The sequence below is a fragment of the Dipodomys merriami genome, unplaced genomic scaffold (genome assembly GCF_024711535.1).
Source record: "Dipodomys merriami isolate MVZ:Mamm:240054 unplaced genomic scaffold, mDipMer1.0.p SCAF_49, whole genome shotgun sequence".
NCBI lineage: Eukaryota > Metazoa > Chordata > Mammalia > Rodentia > Heteromyidae > Dipodomys > Dipodomys merriami.
This window is the reverse complement of record NW_027206057.1, coordinates 10618564-10643349: the sequence shown is the minus strand read 5'-3', so window position 1 is coordinate 10643349 and position 24786 is coordinate 10618564. Positions and strand designations below refer to the sequence as shown.

Here is a 24786-nt window from a genome sequence, read left to right as displayed (position 1 = left end):
TAAAGATAAGTTTTGTTGTTGTTGTTTGGGGTGTGTGTGTAGTCCAAACTGGACTGGAACTCTTGGTAGTAGACTGGCTTTAAACTCATCTCCTGCTTGGCCTCAGGTGTACAGTACATCATTCTTGATACCAGTTTCTTTATGTCTACTCACCAAGTTGTAGTTCTCCTCTTAAAGCACTCACTCCTACCATTCATCCCTTTCTTTCTCACCAAATTGGCAGCTTTGTATGAAATTGAAGAGCCCAAGATCCCCTTCTTCCACTGGACCATGTTAGCATTTGCAGCCAGAATATTCCTTTCAAAATTAAATGTGGTGCTATATGTATGTTCACTGTAGGAGACCTGTAATCCCAGCACTTGGGAGACTAAGGCAGGAAGATCACCAGTTCAAGGCCAGCCTGGGTTACATAGGGAGACTTTGTCTGAAACAAAACAAAACAAAACAAATCTATGAACACATGGATGAAGAAAAATGCATACAAAATAGTTCCTCAGGGGCTGGGGGTTTAGCCCAGTGGAAGGGCCCCGCCCGCCGCATGCAAGGCCCTGGGTTCGGTCCTCAGCCCTGGAAAAAAAATAATAGTTCCTCAGTTTTCTATTGCCACTGTAACAAATTGTTACAGACTTTGTGGCTTAAAATAACACAAATCCTTTGTTTTGGCTAAAATGAGCTCCATCCACATGAGATTTTCTGCAGGCTTTCGAAGAGAATTCTTTTTCGCCTACCTGTAGGTTGATGCTACCTACATTCATTGGCTTATGTCTGCCTCTTCCAGTTTTGAAAGTCGACAATGTAGCCTGTCTCTGACCCAACCTAAATCATCACATCTCTTTCTGTATCTGCCTCTTCCATGGAAGAACTCTTGTGATTACCTTGGCTTCACCTGGATAACCAGGGTCTTCTTTCTATCTTCAGGTCAGCTGAATTGTTTCCTTGTACCCTAACATTCACAGTTAGGATCTGGGCTTTGTTAAAGACCCTGTTTTCACGTACTGTGTGTGAAAAAAGAAATTGCAAAGCAGCTTGTAGGGTTTTAATTTATTTGGGGCTTAAAAAGTAGTGATAGAAAGATGGATCGAGTTATAATTAACTTAAGAAAACTTTTCAAGAATCTGACACTAAATGAATAAAGATTCATTGGCTGTAACATTTTAAAATGATTGTCAAGGTTTTTGTTTGTTTGTTTGGCTGGCTGGCTGGTTTTGAGACTGGGTCTTGCCCAGACTGGCAAGCCTCAGCCTCTGAAGTGCTATGATGACAGAAATACACTATCCCAGCCAGTTTTGAACTTTTTCTTGCTAGGTCCTAAGAAAGAATTCAGTTTACATATGGTGAATCGATTGTGAGAAATAGGGTGTTCACTTCTTCATCCTGGAGGAGTTTTCTGGCTTTTCCTAGATATTGTTGAAGGCTAGTTGAGGAGACAGCAATTCCTTGATCACTGACAGATGAGTACCAAGTAGATCTGGCTTCAGAATTTCATTGCATATCATGAAATGCATTTTCAATAGAGCTAATTATTATCATGTACGAAGTATAATTGCACTTACTGATTCTGTTAAATAATATTAAATGTATTCATATTTATCTTTTGTTTACCTGGTACCGTTCCTCCAACATTGAGTGATTTAGAATCTTTCTAAAATAAGCACTAGGTAGGAAGTAATTTCCTGTAATTACCAGATGGGAAATGCTAAGAATTCGCAGGCACCTGGAGTAAACAGATGGACCATAGACCATTCCTGCTGGTCTGAACTGTTTGCAGAACACAGTGACCATGTATACCCTTTTGCAGAAAAATCACACATTTCAAAGGCACAGTGATTGTCTTTTTTTTTTTTTTTCTGTGCCTGTCCTGGGGCTTGAACTCTTTTTTCTTTTTTTTCCTCCCACTGAAGGCTAACACTCTACCACTTGATCACTTGAGCCACAATTCCATTTTTGACTTTTTGGCCCTAGTACTTTTGTGTTTTATACAAGTAAGACTTCATTTTTTATGAGTCCCCCCGCCCCCCATCTTTGCCTTCTGAGTAACTAGAATTACAGGTGTGAGCCACTAGTGCCTGGCTTCATTTTTTCATGAGTTTTGATGCTCTTAAAAAATGTGAATTTCTGAGCTGGGAGCTTGCCTTGCATGCATGAGGCCCTGGGTTCGATTCCTCAGCACCACATAAGCAAAACGGAAAAAAAGCCGGAAGTGGCGCTGTGGCTCAAGTGGTAGAGCGCTAGCTTTGAGCTGAAGAGCTAAGGGACAGTGCCCAAGCCCAGAGTTCAGGCCCCACAACCGGACCCGAAAAAAAAAAAAAGTGAATTTCTGGGCTGGGCTCTGATGGTTCACACCTCTAATCCTAGCTACTTAGTAGGCTGAGATATGAGGTAATGACTCCAAAGCCCAGGCAAGAAAGTCTGTGAGACTCTTTTCTCCAATTAACCACCAAAAAGCCAGAGGTGGAGCTGGGACTCAAGTTAAGTAAAGCACTAGTCTTGAGCACAAAGCTCAAGGACAGCACCTAGGTCCTGAGTTTTAGCCCCAGGACTAGCACACAAAACAAAAATAAAAAAAGTGAATTTCTTCTTTTTTTTTTTTTTCTTTTCTTCAGGTTGTGGAGCCTGAACTCTAGGCCTAGGCGCTGTCCCTCAGCTCTTCAGCTCAAGGCTAGCGCTCTACCACTTGAGCCACAGTGGGTTTTTTTGCTTATGTGGTATTGAGGAATGGAACCCAGGGCCTCAGGCATGCAAGGCAAGTGCTCTATCACTGAGCCACCTTCCCAACCCCTAAAAAGTGAATTTCTGAGTTGAATTGCACAGCAATTTTTTGTTTCTTTTTCTTTTCAACATTGACTTTCTAAATTTACGAGTCATATTTGTGGAGTAATGCATTGAATGGTGTGTTTTCTTTTTTCAGTCCAGGCTAGCCTTGAATTCATTGCCTCTTGGCTCTCTCTCTCATCTGAATGCTGAGATTACCACCACACTCAGCCATTCATCTGACTGGCTTTTTTTTTTTTTTTTTTTTGTGAAAATACTGTACAGAGGGGTTACAATTACATGGGCAAGATAATGAGTACATTTCTTATCAAGCATTGTAGCCTTCTCCTTTGTTTACCCTTCCCATCCCTTCCCATCCTCCCTCCCCCTCCCACCCAATCCTCCCCCCCCCCCAAGTTGTAAAGTTCGTTTTTGACATGACAACTTGTACTTCTCATTGTTGCAACAGGTCTACCTGTATCCTATTTAAACGACTTTTTTTCCCCTTCCTCTCCACAAATTATACCGACATCAAATACAGTAAAAGCAGGGGTTATACTGTGGGGGAGGGACATACAAAGCAACAAAGAAATAATCTTATAATTGCGTTAGAAAGAAATGCATGAAAGAAAAAAAACATTTAAAATACATATCTTAGGGTTCATTTTCCTAACATCACCTTATCTGACCTTTTCTGCTTGACTCATATATATGCTAGATATTGCAAATAAGGGAAAGCATGGGACCTATGTTTCTTTGGGCTTGGCTTACTTCACTTAATATAATTTTTTCCAAGTCTTTCCATTTCCTAACAAATGGGGCAGTATCATTCTTTCTGATGGAGGCATAGAATTCCAAATTGGTTAACTACTTGTAGAAAACTAAAGCTAGATCCTTATATATCACCCTGCACCAGAATCAACTCCAAATGGATCAAAGACCTCGGAGTCAAAGCAGACACTCTGAAAACATTACAGGATGGAATAGGAGAAACCCTAGGTCTGACTGGCTTTTTTTGAATGGTGGATTTTAACTGTTAGCTCTTTGGATTATGAGGCATGTTAGTTTTGAATTGAGGTTGATTTTAAGGGAAATACTGGTATATACTTTTTAGGGTTTGGGGGTGGGGGACTGGTCCTGAAGCTTGAACTCTCGGGCTAGGCTCTATCTTTCTGAGCTTTTTTGCCTCAAGGCTAGTGTTCTACTACTTGAGCCACACTGCCACTTCTGGCTTTTTGTGAGTAGTTTATTGATGGTAAAAGTCTCTTGGACTTTCTCGACTGAGTTGGCTTTGCACCACGATTCTTAGATCTTAGCCTCTTGAGTAACTAGGATTACAGGCATGAGCCACCAGCACCTGGCTAAGTTTTACTAAGTAGAAAACTATTTATTTATTTATTTATTTATTTTCATCAGTCTTGGGGCTTGAACTCAGGGCCTGGGTGCTGTCCCTGAGTTTTTGTGCTACAGGTTACTAGTACTCTATTACTACAGCCACAGCTCTACTTCTGGCTTTTTTAGTGGTTAATTGTAGATAAAAGTCTCACGGACTTTCCTGCTTGGGCTGGCTTCAAACCGTGATCCTTAGATCTCAGCCTCCTGAGTAGCTAGGATTTGAGGCAATGAGCCACTGGCACCCCGCTGGTAGAAAAAATTTTAATAATGTATTTTTTGTACATTACTAAAAAATGTAATTAAAATTATTTGAATCTGGGCCATTAATAAATTAATATATACTTCTTTATGTATTCCAGAGGCACTTAAAATATAACCTTAGTGGGCTGAGAAGGTGGCTCAGTGGTACAGTGCTTGCCTTACATACATGAGGCCCTGGGTTTGATTCCTCAGCACCACATAAGCGGAAAAAATCGGAAGTGGTACTGTGGCTCTAGTGGTAGAGCACTAGCCTTGAGCTGAAGAGCTGAAGCCCAGAGTTCAGGCCCCACGACCAACCAAAAAAAAATAAAAATAAAAATAAAAATGTATATATAGGACACACAGATATATATATATATGTGTGTGTGTGTGTGTGTGTGTGTGTGTGTATATATATATATATATATATGTATATTATATATATATATATATATATATTTGGACATTGTCCAAAAAGAAATATACTCTTTACCTGATTTATGTAACTATAGCCCATTACCTGTATAATAAAAATTAAAAGTGGCTTTAATGTATTTGTAATTTTTGTGCTTAAATGATTTCTAGGTTGAACTAACTTCGAAACAAAAATAATTTGTTGGCTGGAACAGGACAGATGTTGTAGATAGGCTTTTCTTTGACATGTTTGGTACTCAATTTGCATTTTCATAAGTTCAGTGGGCAGGCTTAGTCTAGATATTTGACTTTGGTAGGCAGGATAAGAAATAGTTTGAATAGTTTCTCTGTATATTTTTTCCCCAGTCAATGTATATTTGTTAGAGGCCTGCCTTTTTTTCTCTCTCCTAATCCAAGGAATAAAATAGCAAGGCATTCTTTCATTGCTTTTTATGCTTAACTAATGTTTTCTCCTTTAGGTCTTAATGTGCTTTTTGCAAAAAGGGAATGATTTTGTGATGGAGAATTCCCCGTGACCGATGGACTCAAAGAAGAAAAGGTAAAATCATATTTTCATTCTCCTTTATTCTTCCTGGAAAAAAACAATAGGCAACTCTACATAATCGTAACTTTTCTTCAGTTTAATTTTCTTTTTGACAGTGAGAGTATAGTGTGACAATCATAGTTGATTGGTAAAGAAAAAAACTATTTAAATGAAGCCCATTAACGATGAGGTTTGTTGTTAGTTTGTTATGCTTATTACAAAGGCATTGTCTTCATTTCATCATTTAAAATTCTTGTAGTCATTTTTCTTCCTCACAAATAATTTTAGACTTAAAAGGTAGCCTTATTACTTATTAGTTTCAGTACTCTGTCCTTAGAAAATGAATTGCAGGGCCAGAGGCATGGCTCAAGCAGTGGAAATGGAGTGCCTACCTAATAAGCATGAAGTACTGCCAACAAAACTAGTTACAGAAGATCTTTTTTAAAAAAGGTTAAATTTGTAATTTACCTCCTGTAGATCCATGGTTTAATAATTTAGCGTCTATGTTCTAGAAAAAGAAAATTGAGAAACTCAGAAAATCCCCACGTGTGACACATAGGACAGTTCTGTAAAGGAAACTCAAGATATCCTAATATGCCCTTTTCTTAGAAGGGGAACTGTTATGGTCATTATCATACAGCTACTTTGTATTCTTTGACCTGAAGTCATCAGATAGATAGAATTCTTTGGCTAGATGATAATTAAAGCATAAAGTATTTTATTGTTATTTGTTATGAATTTGATTTAAAAAATTAAAATAATGAGCAAAATAGTATAGGAGACTCCTTAAAAACAACAACAACAATGGAAAGTAGGAGTACTGTGTATCTGACAGTCTCATTGTGGAGTAAAGAAGGAAATAAGTACATTGAAAAGCATCTGTACTTCTTTGTTATTGTATATGTATTCATAATAACTGAGGTGTGAAATCAATCTAAATGCCTGTGGAGGTAAAATTGGGTAAGAAAATGTGATATATGTATGTTCACAGTGGACTATATTCAGCCAGAAAAAAAGAATAAAATCCTCTCCCTTTTCTCTCTGTCTGTCTATATGTTTCTCTCTCTCTCTCTCTCTCTCCCCCCCTCTCCTCCCTCCCTTCCTCACACATACGCACACACATACAGAAGCTATAAAGGTGATTGCATAATGGAGTGCAATAGTGCTTACCAGAAGTTGGTAAGAATGAGAATGAAGCAGGAGTGGAGAGAAGATGGTTAACAAGTACAAGGTGCAGTTAGTGTAGCTTATAGTGGTCTGTTGAACAGGATGGTAGCTATGAATGACAAATGATACATTTCAAAGTAGTAGAGAGGGCTTTGATAAAATATTTGAGATAGTGAATATACCAGTTACCCTGATCTCATCATTACACACATTGTATACATATATTGAAATGTCAAATTGTACTCTGTGAATTTGTGCAGTGTGCCATTTATACATCAAAACATTTTAAAAGTTTATTAATTATAGATTTAAAGTCAGCATAAAGTGAAATAAGAACTTCTTCATATTGTTCTCTTTTTTGTGTGTGGTACTGGGATTTGAACCCAGGGCCTTGTACTGTTTCTTTACCCATCTCCCCAGCCCTATTCCTTATATTTTTCTAATCGAATACTCATTAAATACTTTCTATCAATTATAAACAGAATTTAAAAAATAATATTCAACCTGTGATTACTATCAATCAATCAATTATAGCAACACTAGGTTTTGGACTCAGCCGTGTGCTCACGAGATAAGCACCCTACTATTTGAGGCACACCTGCAGATAACTTTAATATTTAAGCAAGTGTTAATGTATTGAGAAGTTGAATCTTGAAATTTGATGCTACCAAATCATAAAACTTCTAAAAATAGCCCCTTTTATGTACTACTTAGAACTAACTTGTGGGTTTCAATTATCCTCCATCATTTCATTTAGATACTTTGTCTTCGCTCCTGTGACATTGCCAAAGTGTAAGTAGGTACTGTTTATGTGACCCATCTGCTGGTAAAGGTCTAATCTGATGATGAGAATTAAGAACAACACAGTGTTTTTTTCTTTCTTGCTATTGTTTCTAATGTATTTATAATGTACCATGTGATTTTTTTGTTGCTTTGTATGTTCCTCCCCCATGGTATAACCTTGTTTTCACTGTATTTGATATGGGTATAATTTGGGGAGGACAAGGGGAAAAAACAAAATGTTTAAATAGGCATACAGGTTGACCCATTGTAACAATAAGATGTACAAAGCACTATGTTGAAAAACGAACTTTACAATTTAGGCGGGGGAGGGGAGCATGGGGAGTGTAGTTGTGGAGGTGGGATGGAAGAGATGGTAGGGGAAAAACAAAGGAGGAGGCAACAATGCTTGATAGGAAATATACTCATTACCTTGCTCATGTAACTGTAACCCCTCTGTACAGTATTTTCACAATAAAAAAAACTTATTAAAAAAAGAATTAAGAACAGAAGATTCAGTTCTGAAGTTCTAATCTACAGTGGACTGCAGGTATGTCTCAAGTGGTAGAGGCTGTCTGACAAGTGCAGGGCCCTGAGTTCAAACCCCAGTACCTCAAAGAAAAAAAATTAGAACAATTACAGAAATAGTTAAGGCTTCTTACCTTTTTTTTTTTTTTTTTTTTTTGATGTTTGTAGCTCTACAGAGGCAGAAGGATCCAAAGAAAGAGGCTTGGTCCATGTCTGGCAGGCAGGATCCTTTTCCCTAACACCGGAGAGGTTGCCAGGCTGGGGAGGAAAGACTGTTCTACAAGCAGCCCTGGGAGTGAAGCATGGAGTTCTTCTGACTGAAGGTATTGAAAAGAATGCCTTGGAATTGGAGGCATGGCATAGTTGGTAGGGTACTAGCCAATGAGGGAAAGTGTCAGGTACTGAGTTCAAACCCTAACAAAACAAACAAAGGAAAGAAAAGAATGACTTAAAAAATATTTAACTGAATGTTAATAGATGCCCAAATGGGTTATTAGATACTGGAGGTTCTTACTGATCTTCGCTGGAGCTGATACCCTTTTGTTTTTGAAAATATGTTTTATTCTTTTGATCAGAAATCATGCTATTTCTTAAGACATCCCATTAACTAGAACAGATGTAAAAATTAGAGCTTTGACACAGTAAACAGTAACTTTATAAAAGATTTCCTATTCAGGAACCCTTTTGCTATAGCTTTTGCTCATTTACTATATCAGAGCAATATTATTAATAATACCTAATGTTTATTATCCAGTACTTGCCAGGACTAATTATACATTTTCCTTATGTTATCTCTCTGAGCCTTTACCCTGTGAGGTAGATAAACCAAATGTCAGAGAGGTTAAATAATGATCATAATTACCCAAAGCCATTAAAAGTGTCAAAGTTAGAGTCAGGATTGGAACTCAGTCTGATTTCAAAAGCTTTTGTTTTTTGTTTTTTCTTCTCCTAGTGCTAGGGATCATATCCAGGATTCACATGGCTAGGCAGGCTGTCTACTGCTGACCTATATTCCTGATTCTCAAATCCTGCTTAAGCCACTTGGCAATACTAAGTGTACTTTTTTTCAGGCATAAATAAGAGCACACAAGAGCATGTTATAAAAACTGGTACATCTTTTTTTTTTTTTTTTTGTCAGTTGTGGGGCTTGCACTCAGGGCCTAGGTACTGTTCCTGAGCTTTTCCAGTTTTCTGGTGGTTAACTGGAGATATGAGTCTCACGGACTTTCTTGCCTGGGCTGGCTTTGAACTGCAATCCCCAGATCTCAACCTCCTGAGTAGTTAGGATCATAGGTGTGAGCCACCAGAACCCAGCTTTATTTTCAATAAATATTTGAAATGTCTTTAAGATACTTGGGAGGTTGGGAATGTGGCTTAGTGGTAGAGTGCTTACCTAATATGCGTGAAGCCCTGGGTTCAATTCCTCAGTACTGCATAAACAGAAAAAGCTGGAAATGGTGCTGGGCTCAAGTGGTAGAGTGCTAGCTTTGAGCAAAAGAAGCTCAGGGACAGTGCCCAGGCCCTGAGTTCAGTCCCCAGGATTGGCAAAAAAAAAGAAAAAAAGATATTTGGGAACTTTCAATAAAGTATTTGGAAATCCTTCATAAACATATCTTTAAAAACTACAGTCATATCTATAAAATTGGGACAATTTTATAAAATTGCATACATAACTAATTATTGTTTATATTTAAACAATACCCTGGTAATAAGGGTCAAAGGCACCAAAAACTTAGCTTGTCTGGCATCTGTGTAGCTCAGAGGTAGACTGTGGAAGGCCATGGGTTTGGCTTCCAGTACCAAAAAAAGAAACCAAACCAAACATGAAAGATCTCACACAGGATGCTTAAGATAGTGCAAAGATCTTGAGTGCAATCTTTTGTAGGTGAGGAAATGGTACTGATTAAATGCCAGAAATGTTCAGGTTTTGTCTACTTAGTTTGACCAAAGCTTACAATTCTATGCATGTCTTTCATTGATTTGGTTTTTTTTTTTGTCAGTCATGGGGCTTGAACTCTAGGCCTGAGCACTGTCCCTCAGCTCTTCAGCTCAAGGCTAGCACTCTACCACTTGAGCTACAGCACCACTTCCAGTTTTCTGGTGGTTTATTGGAGATAAAAGTTTCACGGACTTTCCTGCCTGGGCTGGCTTTGCATCATGATCCTCAGATCTCAGCCTCCTGAGTAGCTAGGATTACAGGCATGAACCACTGGTGCCCGGCTTCACTATTTTTTTTTTTTTTATTTGCTCTAGTTTAGAAACAAAGTAGAGATCTAAATACTATTTTTTTGAAGTATTGCTTTTGCTAGTTAGAATAATATTAATTGAAAGCCTTTAGTGTGCATTTGTCACTTGGGAAAAAACTTTAAAGGAATTTAATCAGTTAGCATATTTTCTTAATATTCTGTATCTTAAAATTATATTCCCTACTAGCAGTTCCTGTCTTCCCTCTAGCTGCTATTTTGTTATTCCTTACATTGATGGTATGATGTATTGTTGTTTATACATTTGAATGTGTAAATATATCTGCCACACAGAATAAGTAAAAAATAAATGTGTTTGTATCATTATCAACTCAATTGTTGGTTTGTGAGAAAGATTTCTCTATTAAAAAAAATGTAAGTGCCAGTGGCTCATTCCTATAATCCTAGCTATTCAGCAAGCTGAGATCCAAGGACTGTGGCTCAGCCAGCCTGGGCAGGAAAAGTCATGAGACTTTTATCTCGAATAAATTACTCAGAAAAAGCCAGAAGTGGCTCTGTGGCTCTTGGTGTAGAACACTAGCTTTGAGCACAAAGACGCTCAGGAACAGAGCCCAGGCCCAGATTTCAAGCCCAAGGATGGGCAAACAAACAAAAACAGTCTTTAGTCTTACGACAAGGAAAGGATAGTGGATTTAGTTTAATATTTTTATTTTATGTATTCATTTATTTTTTGGTTGGTCTTGGGGCTTGAACTCTGAGCCTGGGTGCTGTCCCTCAGCTCTTCAGTTCAAGGCTAGCTAGCCCTATACCACTTGAGCCACAGAGTCGTTTCTGGCTTTATCTGCTTGTATGGGCTGAGGAATTGAACCCAGGGCCTCAGCCATGCAAGGCAGGCGCTCTACCACTGAGCCAGCCTCCCAGCTGCCCCCCCTTTTTTAGTTCAATATTTTTAAAAACCTGGGGCCAAAGTCAGGTGCCAGGGGGCTCATCCTAGCTTCTGAGATCTGAGGATTGTGGTTTGAAACCAGCCCAGCAGAAAAGTCCCTGAATCACTTATCTCCAATAAACTACTCAGAAAAAGCCAGAAGTGGCGCTGTGGCTCAAGTGGTAGAACACTAGCCTTGAGAACAAAGAGGCACAATGCCCAGGCCCTGAGTTCAATCCCCACAACCTACCGAAAACCTGTGGCCAAGTCTTTATTTATTTTTCTGGTTTCTTTTAAGACACAGTCTTGCTCTATTGGTTCTTTTTTTTTTTTTTTGCCAACATGGATTAGGTACACATGCCCCAAAGTCCTACAAACTTATTCAGAAATAAAATTAAGACTTGTAGCATACCTGGACACGTTATTGTCATTCATGTATATCCAACTCACTCATACCTTTCATTTAGTTCTAAAGCTAGCCAGTCATTTGCTACAGTTTCCTTTCTTAATTTTGTTGGGATGATTTGCTTTTTAAACAAATCACATCTCAGAAAAGCTATTTTGTATATAGCATATGTGTATTTTTTTGGGGGGGGGGGGGCGTCCAGTCATGGGGCCTGAACTCTGGGCCTGGGCGCTGTCCCTCAGCTCTTCAGCTCAAGGCTAGCACTACCACTTGAGCCACAAGCACTAATTCGGCATTTTTTTTTTGCTTATGTGGTGCTGAGGAATCGAACCCAGGGCCTCATTCATGCAAGGCAAGTGCTCTACCACTGAGCCACCTTCCCAGCCCAGCATATGTGTATTTATACCATAAAAAATTACCTGTAGTATGCTCATGTCTTGATACAATACTGCTGCTTTCTGTACAATTTGGAGGCATAAAAGTAGCTTTTTAGTTTTAGCAAAAATGTATCTCTATTTTTTCTTTATTGGTCATATGAGAATTTTATTTATTTATTTATTCATTCATTCTTTTTTTTTTTTTTGCCAGTCCTGGGGCTTGAACTCAGGGCCTAGGCACTGTTTCTGAGCTTCTTTTGCTCAAGGCTAGCATTCTACCACTTGAGCCACTGTGCCACTTCTGGCTTTTTCTGTTTACATGGTACTGAGTAATCAAACCCAGGGCTTCCTGCATGCTAGGCAAGCATTCTACCACTAAGCCACATTTCCAGCCCTCATGAGAATTTGAATTTAGGACTTTTATTTTCTAGGCAGGACTCTTAAGAGTTGAACCATTCCTTACATTTCTTGCTATAGCTGGGGTGACTGAGCTATAGGTTGAGATAAGATCTCAAAAACCTTTTTCCAGGGCTGGCATCAAACCTTCAACCTCCCAAGTAGCTAGGATTACAAGCAATGAGCCTCTAGCACCTGGCTTACATTTTAAGGTTTTTATGCATGTTTTCTTGTGTTCTGACCTGTTCAGTAGTGAATGTTGGAAACATTAGTGAATGTTGTTTCTTTTATCTTCTTACTTTATCTTAATATATTTATGATTCTATCTTTGAGTGCTTGCTTAGATACTGCTCATGTAGTTACCACTAGTAGTGGTTTCATGCTGGAAGTTTGTAGGATGTCTGAAGAAAAGAGTAGTGCTGTCCATTTGAAAGTAACTCCTTAACCTCTATGATGAAAACTTTAAAATCTTGAAAAAGGAAATCAACACAGAACTAAAAAAATGGCAAAACCTCCCATGCTCCTGGATTGGAAAGATTAACATCGTGAACATGGCAATACTTCCCAAGGCTATCTACAAATTCGACGCAATGCCTATCAAAATTCCAACCTCATTCTTCAAGGAAATAGAAGAGGCAATCCAAAAATTCATATGGAACAATAAAAGACCCCGAATAGCAAAAACGCTCCTCAACGGAAAGAACACTGCTGGAGGAATATCAATACCAAATTTCAAACTCTACTATAAAGCCATAGTAATCAAAACAGCTTGGTATTGGCATAAGAACAGACCTCAGGACCAATGGAATAGAATTGAAAACCCAGAAATGAACCTACAGACCTATAGCCATCTAATCTTCGATAAGGGAGCTAACACAATAGAATGGAAGAAAGACAGCCTCTTCAGTAAATGGTGCTGGCAAAATTGGTTATCTACATGTAGAAAACTAAAGCTAGATCCTTATATATCACCCTGCACCAGAATCAACTCCAAATGGATCAAAGACCTTGAAGTCAAAGCAGACACTCTGAAAACATTACAGGATGGAATAGGAGAAACCCTAGGTCTCCTTGGCTCAGGCCGAAATTTTTTGAATAGAGACCCGGAAACACAACAAATCAAAGAAAGGTTGGACAAATGGGATTGCATAAAGTTGCAGAGCTTTTGCATGGCAAATGACATAGCTAGCAAGATCAATAGAAAGCCCACGGATTGGGAGAAGATCTTTACTAGCCATACAACGGACAAGGGTCTCATATCTAAAATATACTTGGAACTCAAAAAATTAAACCCCCCAACAACAAATCCTCAAAGAAACAACTGCCCAATAAATAAGTGGGCGAAAGACTTAAAGAGAAACTTCTCTGAAGAAGAAAGAAGGATGGCCAATAGACACATGAAGAAATGTTCAACATCCCTAGCCATAAAAGAAATGCAAATCAAAACAACATTGAGATATTACCTCACCCCAGTTAGAACGGCAAAAATCAAGAACTCTAACAACAACAGATGCTGGAGGGGATGTGGACAGAAAGGAACCTTACTTCATTGTTGGTGGGAATGTAAACTTGTTCAACCACTTTGGAAAGCAGTATGGAGGTTCCTCAAAAGACTTCACATAGATCTCCCCTATGACCCAGCAATCCCACTTTTGGGCATTTACCCAAATGTTTACAAACAAGACCACACTAAAGCTACCAGCACAACAATGTTTATTGCAGCATTATTTACCATAGCTAAGATATGGAACCAACCCAGATGTCCCTCAGCAGATGAATGGATCAAGAAAATGTGGTATATATACACAATGGAATTCTATGCCTCCATCAGAAAGAATGACATTGCCCCATTTGTGAGGAAATGGAAAAACTTGGAAAAAATTATATTAAGTGAAGTAAGCCAGGCCCAAAGAAACATAGGTCCCATGGTTTCCCTTATTTGCAATATCTAGTATATATATGAGTCAAGCGGAAAAGGTCAGATAATGTGAGGTCAGGAAAATGAACCCTTAGATATGTATTTTAATGTTTTTTTCTTTCATGCATGTGTTTCTAACACATTTATAAGATTATCTCTTTGTTGCTTTGTATGTCCCTTCCCCACAGTATAACCCCTGCTTTCACTATATTTGATGTCAGTATAACTTGTGGAGGAGATGGGGAAAAACCAGTTGTTTAAGGATACAGGTGGACCTGTTGCAACAATGAGAAGTACAAGTTGTCATGTCCAAAACGAGCTTTACAACGTCGGTGCACCGGGGGGGGGGGGGGGGGGGTGGGAGGAGAAGGATTGGGATTGGGGGGGAGGGGGGAGGCTGGGAAGGGATGTGAAGGGTAAAGCAAAGGAGGAGGCTGCAATGCTTGGTAAGAAATGTACGCATTATCCTGCCCATGTAATTGTAACCCCTCTGTACAGTATGTTCACAAATAAAATAAAATTAAAAAAAAACAATAGCAAGAGAGAAAAAAACAAAAAAAAAGAAAGTAACTCCTTATAGTTTGCAAATTTTAGAGTATTAGAGAGTTAAAAGATGTTATTTCTGTTGAGCATGGTATGGTGATAAATGTCTGTAATCCCGCATCTTCAGGATGCAGAGTAGCAGGATTGCAGTTAGAGACTGGCCCTTGGCAAAGAATCAAGAGAACCTATCTGAACAATAAAGCAAAAAGGATTGGGTATATGGCTTAGGTAGTAGAGTGCTTGCCTTGCAAGTGTAAGTCCCAAGTTCAAACCCCAATATTGGCTGGGGGTGGAGGGGAGCGGCGAGTACTATATGCTTGAACTAAATGTCTACAACTGTGCTTTTGAAGTTAAAAGAGAAAAACAATCTGTTTTGTTAAACTAGATGGAACTAGAAGTTTGCTGATAACATTTGTAGCTAATTCACTAACTTGTTATTCCTTTTTTTTTTTTTTTTTTAATTTTTAGATGGTGAGGTCTACAGCTTTGGGACCCTTGCCTGGAGAAGTGAACCAGCAGAAGTTTGTCCAAGTAGCCCCATTCTAGAAAATGCTTTGGTTGGGCATCATGTTGTTACTGTGGCAACAGGGAGCTTCCACAATGGAGCAGTGACAGATAGTGGTGTAGTGTACATGTGGGGGGAGAATTCTGCTGGCCAATGTGCAGTAGCTAACCAGCAGTATGTTCCAGAACCGAACCCTGTCAGCATTTCTGATTCTGAGACCAGTCCTTTGTTAGCGGTCAGAATTTTGCAGTTGGCATGTGGCGAGGAGCATACTCTGGCATTGTCAATAAGCAGAGAGATTTGGGCCTGGGGTACCGGTTGCCAGCTGGGTCTCATCACCACTACCTTCCCAGTGACAAAGCCACAAAAGATAGAACATCTTGCTGGGCGAGTGGTGCTACAAATTGCCTGTGGTGCTTTCCACAGCCTAGCCCTTGTGCAGTGCCTCCCGTCTCAGGATCTGAAGCCAGTCCCCGAAAGATGCAACCAGTGCAGCCAGCTCCTAATTACTATGACCGACAAAGAAGATCATGTGATTATATCAGACAGTCATTGTTGTCCTTTAGGTGTGACACTGTCAGAATCCCAGGCAGAAAACCATGCCAGCACTGCCACCAGCCCCTCCACCAAGACCCTTGATAGTCAGGGAGAAGTATTTGAGAACACTCTTGTAGAAACTGGTCTACCTGTTCCAACTGAATTGAACATGGGAAGTGTTGAGACTGCAAGTGACAATGCCATTTCTTCCCATCAAAATGATGAGGGAACAACTGAAATTTCTTCCGCCAGAAACTTACCATCATACCCCGACACAAAGGCAGTAAATGAGTACTTGAAGAAATTGTCAGATCATTCAATAAAGGAGGACTCAGAGAAGGGTGAAAAAACACCACCACCTCAGGTACCCGCTCAATTTTATAATAAAGATATTTCAGAAGTAAAACCTTACATCCTTTTCCTCTAGGTACTTTGAAATGCTGAGGTTTGGTAACACTTTTTGTTTTGTGTTTGATTATAATTCTGTTTTATTAGGCAAGTGTAGATAAAGAATCTCTATTTAGAACTCTATATGTTTAAGTTCTAGACCCTTATAATACTGAGAGATGTCATGGTGAGCCTGTTTTAGAAATAGCCATATCCTGTTTTTTTTTCTTTTTGTTTAAAGTACTTTATTGTAATTTTTTGATAAAGATTGTATACAGCAGGCCAGGTACCAATGGCTTATGCCTGTATTCTTAGCTACTCAGCAGGCTGAGAACTGAGGATTGCATTTTGTAGCCAGTCCAGGTAAGAAAGTCCATGAGACACTTATCTCACACTAAACAGTCAGAAGTGGGGCTGTTTCTCAAGAGGTGGAATGCTAGGCCTGAGAGAAAAAGCTAAGGGACAGTATCTCGGCCCTTAGGTCAAGCCCCAGTACTGGCACACAATTTTTTTTTAAAGGTGATATAAAACATGTGTCCTTGGTCAAGTGAATAGGCAGTTTTCTGCTTAATTAAGTTGATAGTTGTTCATGGATGAATCAGAAAAGATAAAAAGCTCCTGAGATAAAGGTTACCCTTTGTATTGGCAAAATCCATAGCAAGAAAGAGCTTGCTCTCTACTTGACATAGCTAGTACTAATAGTAGAAGCCATTACCTAGGCATTCTGGCCATTCCAAGTCTCTAAGGGGGTAGATTGTCATCTTTGGAAACTTTAGGATTCCAGTCCCTGGTTTAGTACAAAATCTCTGCAAAGGGGTACCACCCCTGTGTGGACCTCCAGAGCTCTCACTTTTCCCCCCCCAAAGATAACATACTTTTGAGCATCTTAAAGCCCCTTTGTGATACTGCAGATCCACTTGAGACAAACAGGGACCTGCACATGGGTTACTGTATAGAGGAGGGCCTGGTGTCTTTTCCTAACTTGTCAGTAGGGATTACAGCAGGTGAACACATGGTCACCAAGGACTCCATATTTAGTATACCGAGAGGGACAGAGAGCAAATCCTGTTTGGTTTTTTTCTTATTAGCATTTTTTCCTTCATTTGTATGGAATAACTTTGGTAGACCTCTGAATAGTTAGAGCTAATAGGTGCTCAAAACTATCACTGTACCACTTTGAGCCACAGCATCACTTCTGGTTTTCTGGTGGTTCATTAGAGATAAGAGTCTTACAGACTTTCCTGCCTGGGCTGGCTTTGAACTTTAATCCTCAGATCTCAGCCTCCTGAGTAGCTAAGATTATAGGTGTGAGCTACCAGTACCTGGCTTCATTGTATCTTTTTGATAGTTGATTTTTTAAAAATATTGGAATAAGCTATTTGGAGGAAGATATTGCAAACTATAAACAGGAAAAATAAAAATTTAATTGAGAATATACGAGGAAAAATTCTAAACTATATATTCTTATAAAGAAGTCTCCCTTTACCAGTTCTCTGGAGGCTGAGGTAGGACAATTATGAGTTTAAGGTTAGCCTGGGCTACATAAGGAAAACCTTGTCTCAAAATCAAAACAAAACAACAAAAAAAAGTTTAGATTTGTGAAAGTTATTTATGTATTAATTCACTCATTCAGTCAATGCTTGAGACTGAACCTAGGGCCTGTGTCTGCTAGGCAGGTGCTGTATTATTGAGCTCTATCTTTAGTCCTTGATTCCTCCAATTTAAATTAAAAGTTGGAAGTTTATTTTTGAAACCAGGTTTTGGTGGCTCATGCCTGTAATTGTAGTTACTCAGGACGCTGAGATCTGAAGGATCATGTTTTGAAATCAGCCCAGGAAGTTCACTAGACTTCTCCAATTAACTGGCAGAAAACTGGGTTAGAGGAATGGCTCAAATGGTGGATCACTAGCCATGAGGAAGCAAGCAGAGCGTGCAAGACCGTGATTGAATCAAGCCCATACACGCATACTCAAATACACACACAGTTTCTTGTATATAGCTATTAAGGTACCATTGAAATGAACATTTTTAAAAAAATTATTTTACTAAATACTTTTTTGTTACTTATGCTAGTTTTAGCATCATGTGTTCCTTTTAAATTCATTCCTTATAAATAATATTTCAGTCTTATAACCAACTAATAAAGAATTTGGTGTTTGGGGGTAGAATTAGAATGCCAAAAGCTTTTGTGTATATGTGTATATTACATATATCTAATGGCTTTTCATTTTAGTAAATTGATATTTGGTAAATTTAGCCTGTTTTTCACTAAGATATTAGAAAACTTTAGTTTTTCTTTCTAACAGACCTATGAAACATATTAAAGATGTTTAATTATTAACTTGTCACATTTATCCTCTCTAGTAACCAGAGCAAAGTTTAATCCTAAAGCTTGTTTACCTGCTTGTTCATGGAAAATAATTCATTGATAAGACAGTGAGAGACTTGAGAGTATGTTTTCAGGAGTGATACATTATTAGAATATATTAGGCCTGAATTTCCATTATAAAACATTTTAGAAAAGGCTTTTTCCCCTTAATAACTAATTTTTTTCTGCTAGTTCTTAGGGGCAATTTTTATAAAATTTGTGGAAAGTGATCATTAATACAGGTTGATTTTCTTTCTTTTTTGGCCTTTTCTAATCTTTTTATCCTTCTCTCCCCCTTTCCTGTGTTTAATTTTACAAGAGCAGATAGAACTTATTTTTAAATATGTAAGATAAGACCTTTGAAAGGGGGAAATACTTATTTTTATGTATATTTTCTAGTACTGGGTCTTGAACTCAGGGCCTGAAGCTTTGGCTTTTTCTCTCATGGCTGGCACCTACCACTTCTAGCTTTTTTTTTTTTGGCTAGTCTAGAACTCAGAGCCTGGGCGCTGTCCCTAAGCCTCTTTGTGCTCAAGGTTAGCACTCTACCACTTGCTCCACAGCACCATTTCTGGCTTTTTCTGAGTAGTTTATTGTAGATAAAAGTCTCACGAACTTTCCTGCCTTGATCCTTGGATATCAGCTTCCTGAGTAGCTAGGATTACAGGCATGAGCCACCTGGCTCACTTCTAGCTTTTTGCTTGCTAATTGTAAAGAAGAATTTGCCTGCCCAGGCTGGCTTTAAACTGATATTCTCAGCTCTCAGCCCCCCTCTGAGTAGCTAGGATTATAGTAATGAACCACTGACAACTCTATTTTGAATACAATTTTTATATTATCTGTTAGGTCTGTAATTGGAAGAGAATACTTTTTTTTTTTAAGTTGCAAATGAAACGTCTCATGTTTTAGATTAAAAAACAGATTCTCACTATGTATCCCAGGTTGGATTGGAATTCATAATCCTCCTATTTCAGCCTCCTGAATACTGAGATTCTTAACAGGCACCATGATTACTGGCTTGTTTTAGACTTTTATGTGCAAATAATGTGAACATTAAATTTTCTTTTTATTGACTTCTAGTTTTATAAAGGATTGCATTTTTGATTAGCAAACATTGTACCAAGAGGGTTTCCTTGTGACATTTCCATATATGTAGAAAAGTATCCCAGTCTCCATCAGTCTCTCTTACTCCTTACCCCTTCCTAAAACCATTTCAACAGATTTCATTGCTATATTTTCATACATACAAACAAGGACTAGTATTTTTATGTACTTTTATATGTGTATGTTTTAGCCTCTTGTAGAAGAAGCAGTTCCTAATCTTCACAGCCCACCAACCACAAGCACCTCAGCCCTCAACAGTTTGGTGGTCTCTTGTGCATCTGCTGTTGGTGTGAGAGTGGCAGCTACATATGAAGCTGGAGCCTTGTCTCTAAAGAAAGTTATCAACTTTTATAATGCAGCCCCGTGTGAAACTGGAATTCAGACAGGCCCTGAAACTCTGAAAGATAGTAGAGAAGAACAGGTTAAACAGGAATCAATGCAAGGAAAGAAAAGTTCAAGTCTCGTGGATATCAGAGAGGAAGAATCTGAGGGAGGCAGTCGCAGACTCTCCCTCCCTGGATTGCTGTCACAAGGTAAATCTTTGGTGAATCCTAGATACTCCCTCCATCAATATTTTAAGAAGTTAGGAATTTAGTATTGATAACTGTACTCATCAGCAAGTCATTAATTTCATTGATATCAACTAGTTAATAACTATTAAATAAATATTAATCAATAACTTAGGAATTAGTATTCCCAAATATTTAAGCTGAGCTTTTCATTTAATAGTGTTTTACTAAACAGTAGTTTTTAAAAGAAAGCTTTTGCTTTAGAAATAACCACAAAACATAACTTTTCCTTAAAGCTTAACCTGCCGTTGTACAAGATCTAGATAAGTTTGTGGGGAAAAAAATGCTTTGAAACAAAAAAACCCAAAACACCTTTTTGTAAAAGACATCACTTTTTTTTATTAGCATACACTAGTTGTTAAAGGAGGGGAGTTTCACTATGACATTTTCATACATGTATACAATGTGCCCCTTAGCCTCACCCTCCTTGTCACCTTCCCTTTCCCCTCTTATCCCACATCTTAAAACAATTCCAACAGTTTTTTTCTTTTATTTTCATACATATACACACAGACATAAATGCATACATATTTTCATACATGACCATATTCAAACTCTTAGTTTTTAACTACTTTGAAGCAGAGAAAATACTTGTCAGCTTTAATGTAGTACTTTGTTTAGCTTTTTTTTTGGGGGGGGGGTCCAGTTGTGGGGCCTGGGCACTGTCCCTCAGCTCTTCAGCTCAAGTCTAGTGCTCTACCACTTGAGCCACAGTCTCACTTCCGGCTTTTTTCTTTCTGCTTATGTGGTGCTGAGGAATCGAACCCAGGGCCTCATGCATGCAAGGCAAGCACTCTACCACTGAGCCACCTTCCCAGCCCTTGTTTAGCATATTCTTAAGAATTGAAATTCTATAGGATGTCGCTAGATTTTTACATGGAAAAGTATTCTGTGACCAAGTGATTGGCAGTGTGGATGTGTTAAATTTAAATGGTGTCCTTAATTTCTGGACTTGACAGCGCTTTCTGTACTAATATGTATGAGTCTCTTCAGGGAGATAGCAGGTGAATAAAAATTTAGTAGGGAACATTTACCAAACTCATTTGTCTGTTATAGTCCCTTTTGTAAAGACTTTATAGAATATACTTCAAATTTACCATGTTAGTGTATTTCTTTGAAAATTTTTGGCTTATCAAAACATTGTCTTCCATACTTTCTATTCTGTCTCTCCATCTCTTGATTGTTTTCAGTTTCCCCCAGGCTCTTAAGAAAGGCTGCTCGGGTGAAAACGAGAACAGTGGTTCTGACCCCCACATACAGTGGAGAGGCAGATGCACTTCTGCCTTCTCTGAGAACTGAGGTGTGGACCTGGGGAAAAGGGAAGGAGGGGCAGCTGGGGCATGGCGACGTGCTGCCCAGGTAAGTGCAATCAGCGTTCACTGATAAGGACTGGCTTAAACAAATAACCTGTCTCCTACAAAGGTCTCTACACATCCATTTCCTCTTACAGGAAATGGGGTCCCATCCAGCTCCAGATTACAATGCATTAGCTGACTCAAAAAAAAAAAAAAACAAACATGACATACATACATACATATATATGTGTATGTATATATATCTACGTATATATGTGTTTGTGTGTGTATGCTGATCTTTGATGTGTATTAATCTTTGAATACAGAAAATAGTGTTGGGGACAACATGGTATTTCATTGAAATAGTTGAATCGTTAAAATGTATAGCTTACGTTGGGCACAGTAGTATATGCCAATAACCCAGCTCTCAGGAGCTGAGTTGAGGTCAGACCCTTTCTTACCCTCCTCCAAAAAAAATGCCAGTGGGTTTAGTTCTTTTAGTGACTTTCTTGCCCATGCTGGCTTAGAACCATAATCCTCCCAATTATCTAGGGTAACAGGTATGTGTACCATCATGCCCAACTATTGATTGAGAAGTAGGAGTTCTTGCATATATACCCAAAATAACCCCAAAACAAAATGCTTCTAAAGTGTAGCCCCAGTAATTCACATCTGTATTTCTACCTCCTGAGGAAGATGAGGTCTGAGAATTGCTACCCTGGGTTAGAAAGTCAATGAGACTCTTACCTTAACCACCAAAAAGCTGGGAGTGGAGCTGTGGCTCACTAGCCTTGAGCAAAAAAGTTAAGATACAGTGCCCAGGTCCTGAGTTCAAACCCCAGTACTAACACACACACACACATACACACACACACACACACACACACACACACAAATCCTTCTGATCTCAGTCTCCCAACTAGCTAGAATTACAGGCATTATGGGGGTTATTATGGATTATGGGCATTAATTAGTGATTGATAGATAAAGACTGAAGTAAAGTCTTCCAAAAATGATTTATAATGTTTAAAAGTAGTGTGAACATTAAATCCATTATTTTTATTTTAATGTTTTATTTCTTTTGCTTGAAGACATTTACTGTAATTTGAGAAAGATCATGGTTCTTGCTGAGAATACTTAATACTTTGTGTTTTTTCTTTAAGACTTCAACCATTGTGTGTCAAATGTCTGGATGGTAAAGAAATCATCTATCTGGAGGCAGGTAGTTACCATTCTCTTGCACTTACTGCAAAATCTCAGGTAAGAGGCAAACTAAAGTATTTAATGCTGATCTTATTTTCATGGAAGGCCAACATAGTATGCCTGGACCATCACTTACTGAGTATCTTCAGTGTCAAACAGTGCTTTCAAATACTTTTAGTGTGGTTCCTATAGGCTAAGAGAAATTATTTAACTTGTCTTAAGTCCCATAGTTAATATTGACTTGGATTTAACACTAAACTGCTTGATGAAGAAGTTTGGGTGGTAGTTGAAAGCGAGCCTAACAAATACAAGGTCCTGAGTTCAAATCCCAATACCACCAAAACCTCCCCCTGCAAAACAACAAATAAAGCTATTAGCTTTCCCTATGTTCTGTCACCTAAAAATGAAACTCAGAATTTCCAGGGTATTGATTTTATTTTTTAAAGGTATTATGCCCCCCACCCCTAGTTCTGAGGCTTGAACTCAGGGCCTGGGCACTGTCCTTGAGCCCCTTTGCGCTCAAGGCTAGTGCTCTACCACTTGAGCCATAGTCCCACTTTGGACTTTTTCTGTGTATGTGGTACTGAAGAATCGAACCAGGGGCTTCGTGCATGCTAGGCAAGCACTCTACTGCTAAGCCACAGTCCCAGCCTTAAAAGATATTCTTGAATGAAGAAAATCTATAGTAGACATTAAAAATACAAAAGACATTTTTCTTTTTCAATTGTGAGATCTAGAAGGGACTTCTGGCATATTTAAAATCATTTTTTCTCATTTATATAGAAATCTTCCTAAGAAATTGCTTTTAGTTATTGTTTTTATCGCTCAAGGGCTTGGTTCAATGCCCAGTACTGCTGTTCCGCCCCTTCCCCAACTATACACAGTTTAGTAGAACAGAAATAGGTCTATAGAAGAAATAGACTCAATCGTATGAGTGTTTTGGATGTTATCAAAGTAGTCATATTAGTTCAGGAAATAACACTGAATATTTAATAAATGATGTTAGAACACTGTCTTCTATTTATAAAAGAAAAAAAGTTAAAATTTATGTATTCTACTTGTGCATAGACTACATATATAGTTTAAAAAATACATGATCAAGAATAAAGTCAGGTGATTTTTTTTTCCCCAATAATCTCAAGAGTAGAAAAAAGACATGACATTAAGTGGCAGACTTTTAGCTGAGCAAACAAGCACAAGGCCCTGGTTTTAAGCCTGGTACTGGCAAAAATAAATACATACATGAAAATTTTCTGACCTCAATTTTATTTTGCCTAGAATTTTTTCTTATAGAAATAGATAGACATATATCTTTACAAGTATGTATATTCAAGAATTGTTAGAGCTAAATATATGGTTCAAGTGGTAGCATGCCTGCCTAGTAATGCCCTGAGATTAATAAAAGGGGGGAAGATTTTTTGCTAGCATTAAAAAAAATAATTGATTAAAGTATGCATAAGATGGAGTTGTATATAGTTGTTAAAAATGGTGTTGTAGATGTAGGCTTATTGATGTTCAAATGTTAATTCATACCATTAAACAAAAAGAAAAAGCAATTCGATTTAGAAACAGCATTAGTAGTATGGTTCCATGGGCTGAGGATACCAGCTCAATGGTAAAGTGCTTGTCTAGCCTAAGGCCTTGAGGCTCTATTCCCAGCATGGCAAAAAAGAAATAATACTCTGTTTTATACTATATATATATGGGGGGTGGAAATCAGTTTTAGGATTAAATTGTGGCTATGCAGCTTACAATTTGTTACTTCGGTAATATAGTTAACTTATGTGGGCCACTTTCCTTATATTGAAACAAAAAACAATTGTTGAAGGAATGAAACATTAAATAATACACAGAATGTGGGACAAACAGGGCTTGGTAGCTAATAAGCACCTAAGAGGTTACTGGTTATTGGTAACCTCTGGATTCTGTGCTCTGTGTGCCCTTTATTGCTGATTTTGTTCAGTTATGAATTTTTATAGTTTGGGCATTGTGGCACATACCTGCAATTCCAGTATTGGGAAGTGGAAACAGAAGGATCATAAGTTTCAGGCTAGCCTGAGTTACATAGTGATATTATCTAAAAAACAGATTTTATTTTTCTTAATTCTTTTTTTTTTTTGAGACAAAGTCTTGCTATGTAACCCAGACTGGCCAGGAACTCTCAGCTGTCCTGCCTTCTGAGTGCTGGGTGTAGAGGCATGGACTATCATACCTGCTAAATATTTATTTT

General features: G+C 38.3%; 1 protein-coding gene across 4 annotated transcripts in view; it reads left to right on the top strand.

The window, feature by feature from the left end:
• Positions 1-24786, top strand: part of Als2 (alsin Rho guanine nucleotide exchange factor ALS2) — an 85092-nt gene that overhangs the window by 9855 nt on the left and 50451 nt on the right. For all 4 annotated transcript variants that reach the window (XM_069995834.1, XM_069995833.1, XM_069995831.1 and 1 more), the window contains exons 2-7: positions 5280-5359; positions 7988-8142; positions 15057-15994; positions 19680-20022; positions 21249-21417; positions 22517-22613. In XM_069995834.1, the coding sequence (XP_069851935.1) occupies positions 5340-5359; positions 7988-8142; positions 15057-15994; positions 19680-20022; positions 21249-21417; positions 22517-22613 (1722 nt within the window). In that variant the 5' untranslated portion in view covers positions 5280-5339. The remainder of the gene's footprint in view (positions 1-5279; positions 5360-7987; positions 8143-15056; positions 15995-19679; positions 20023-21248; positions 21418-22516; positions 22614-24786) is intronic.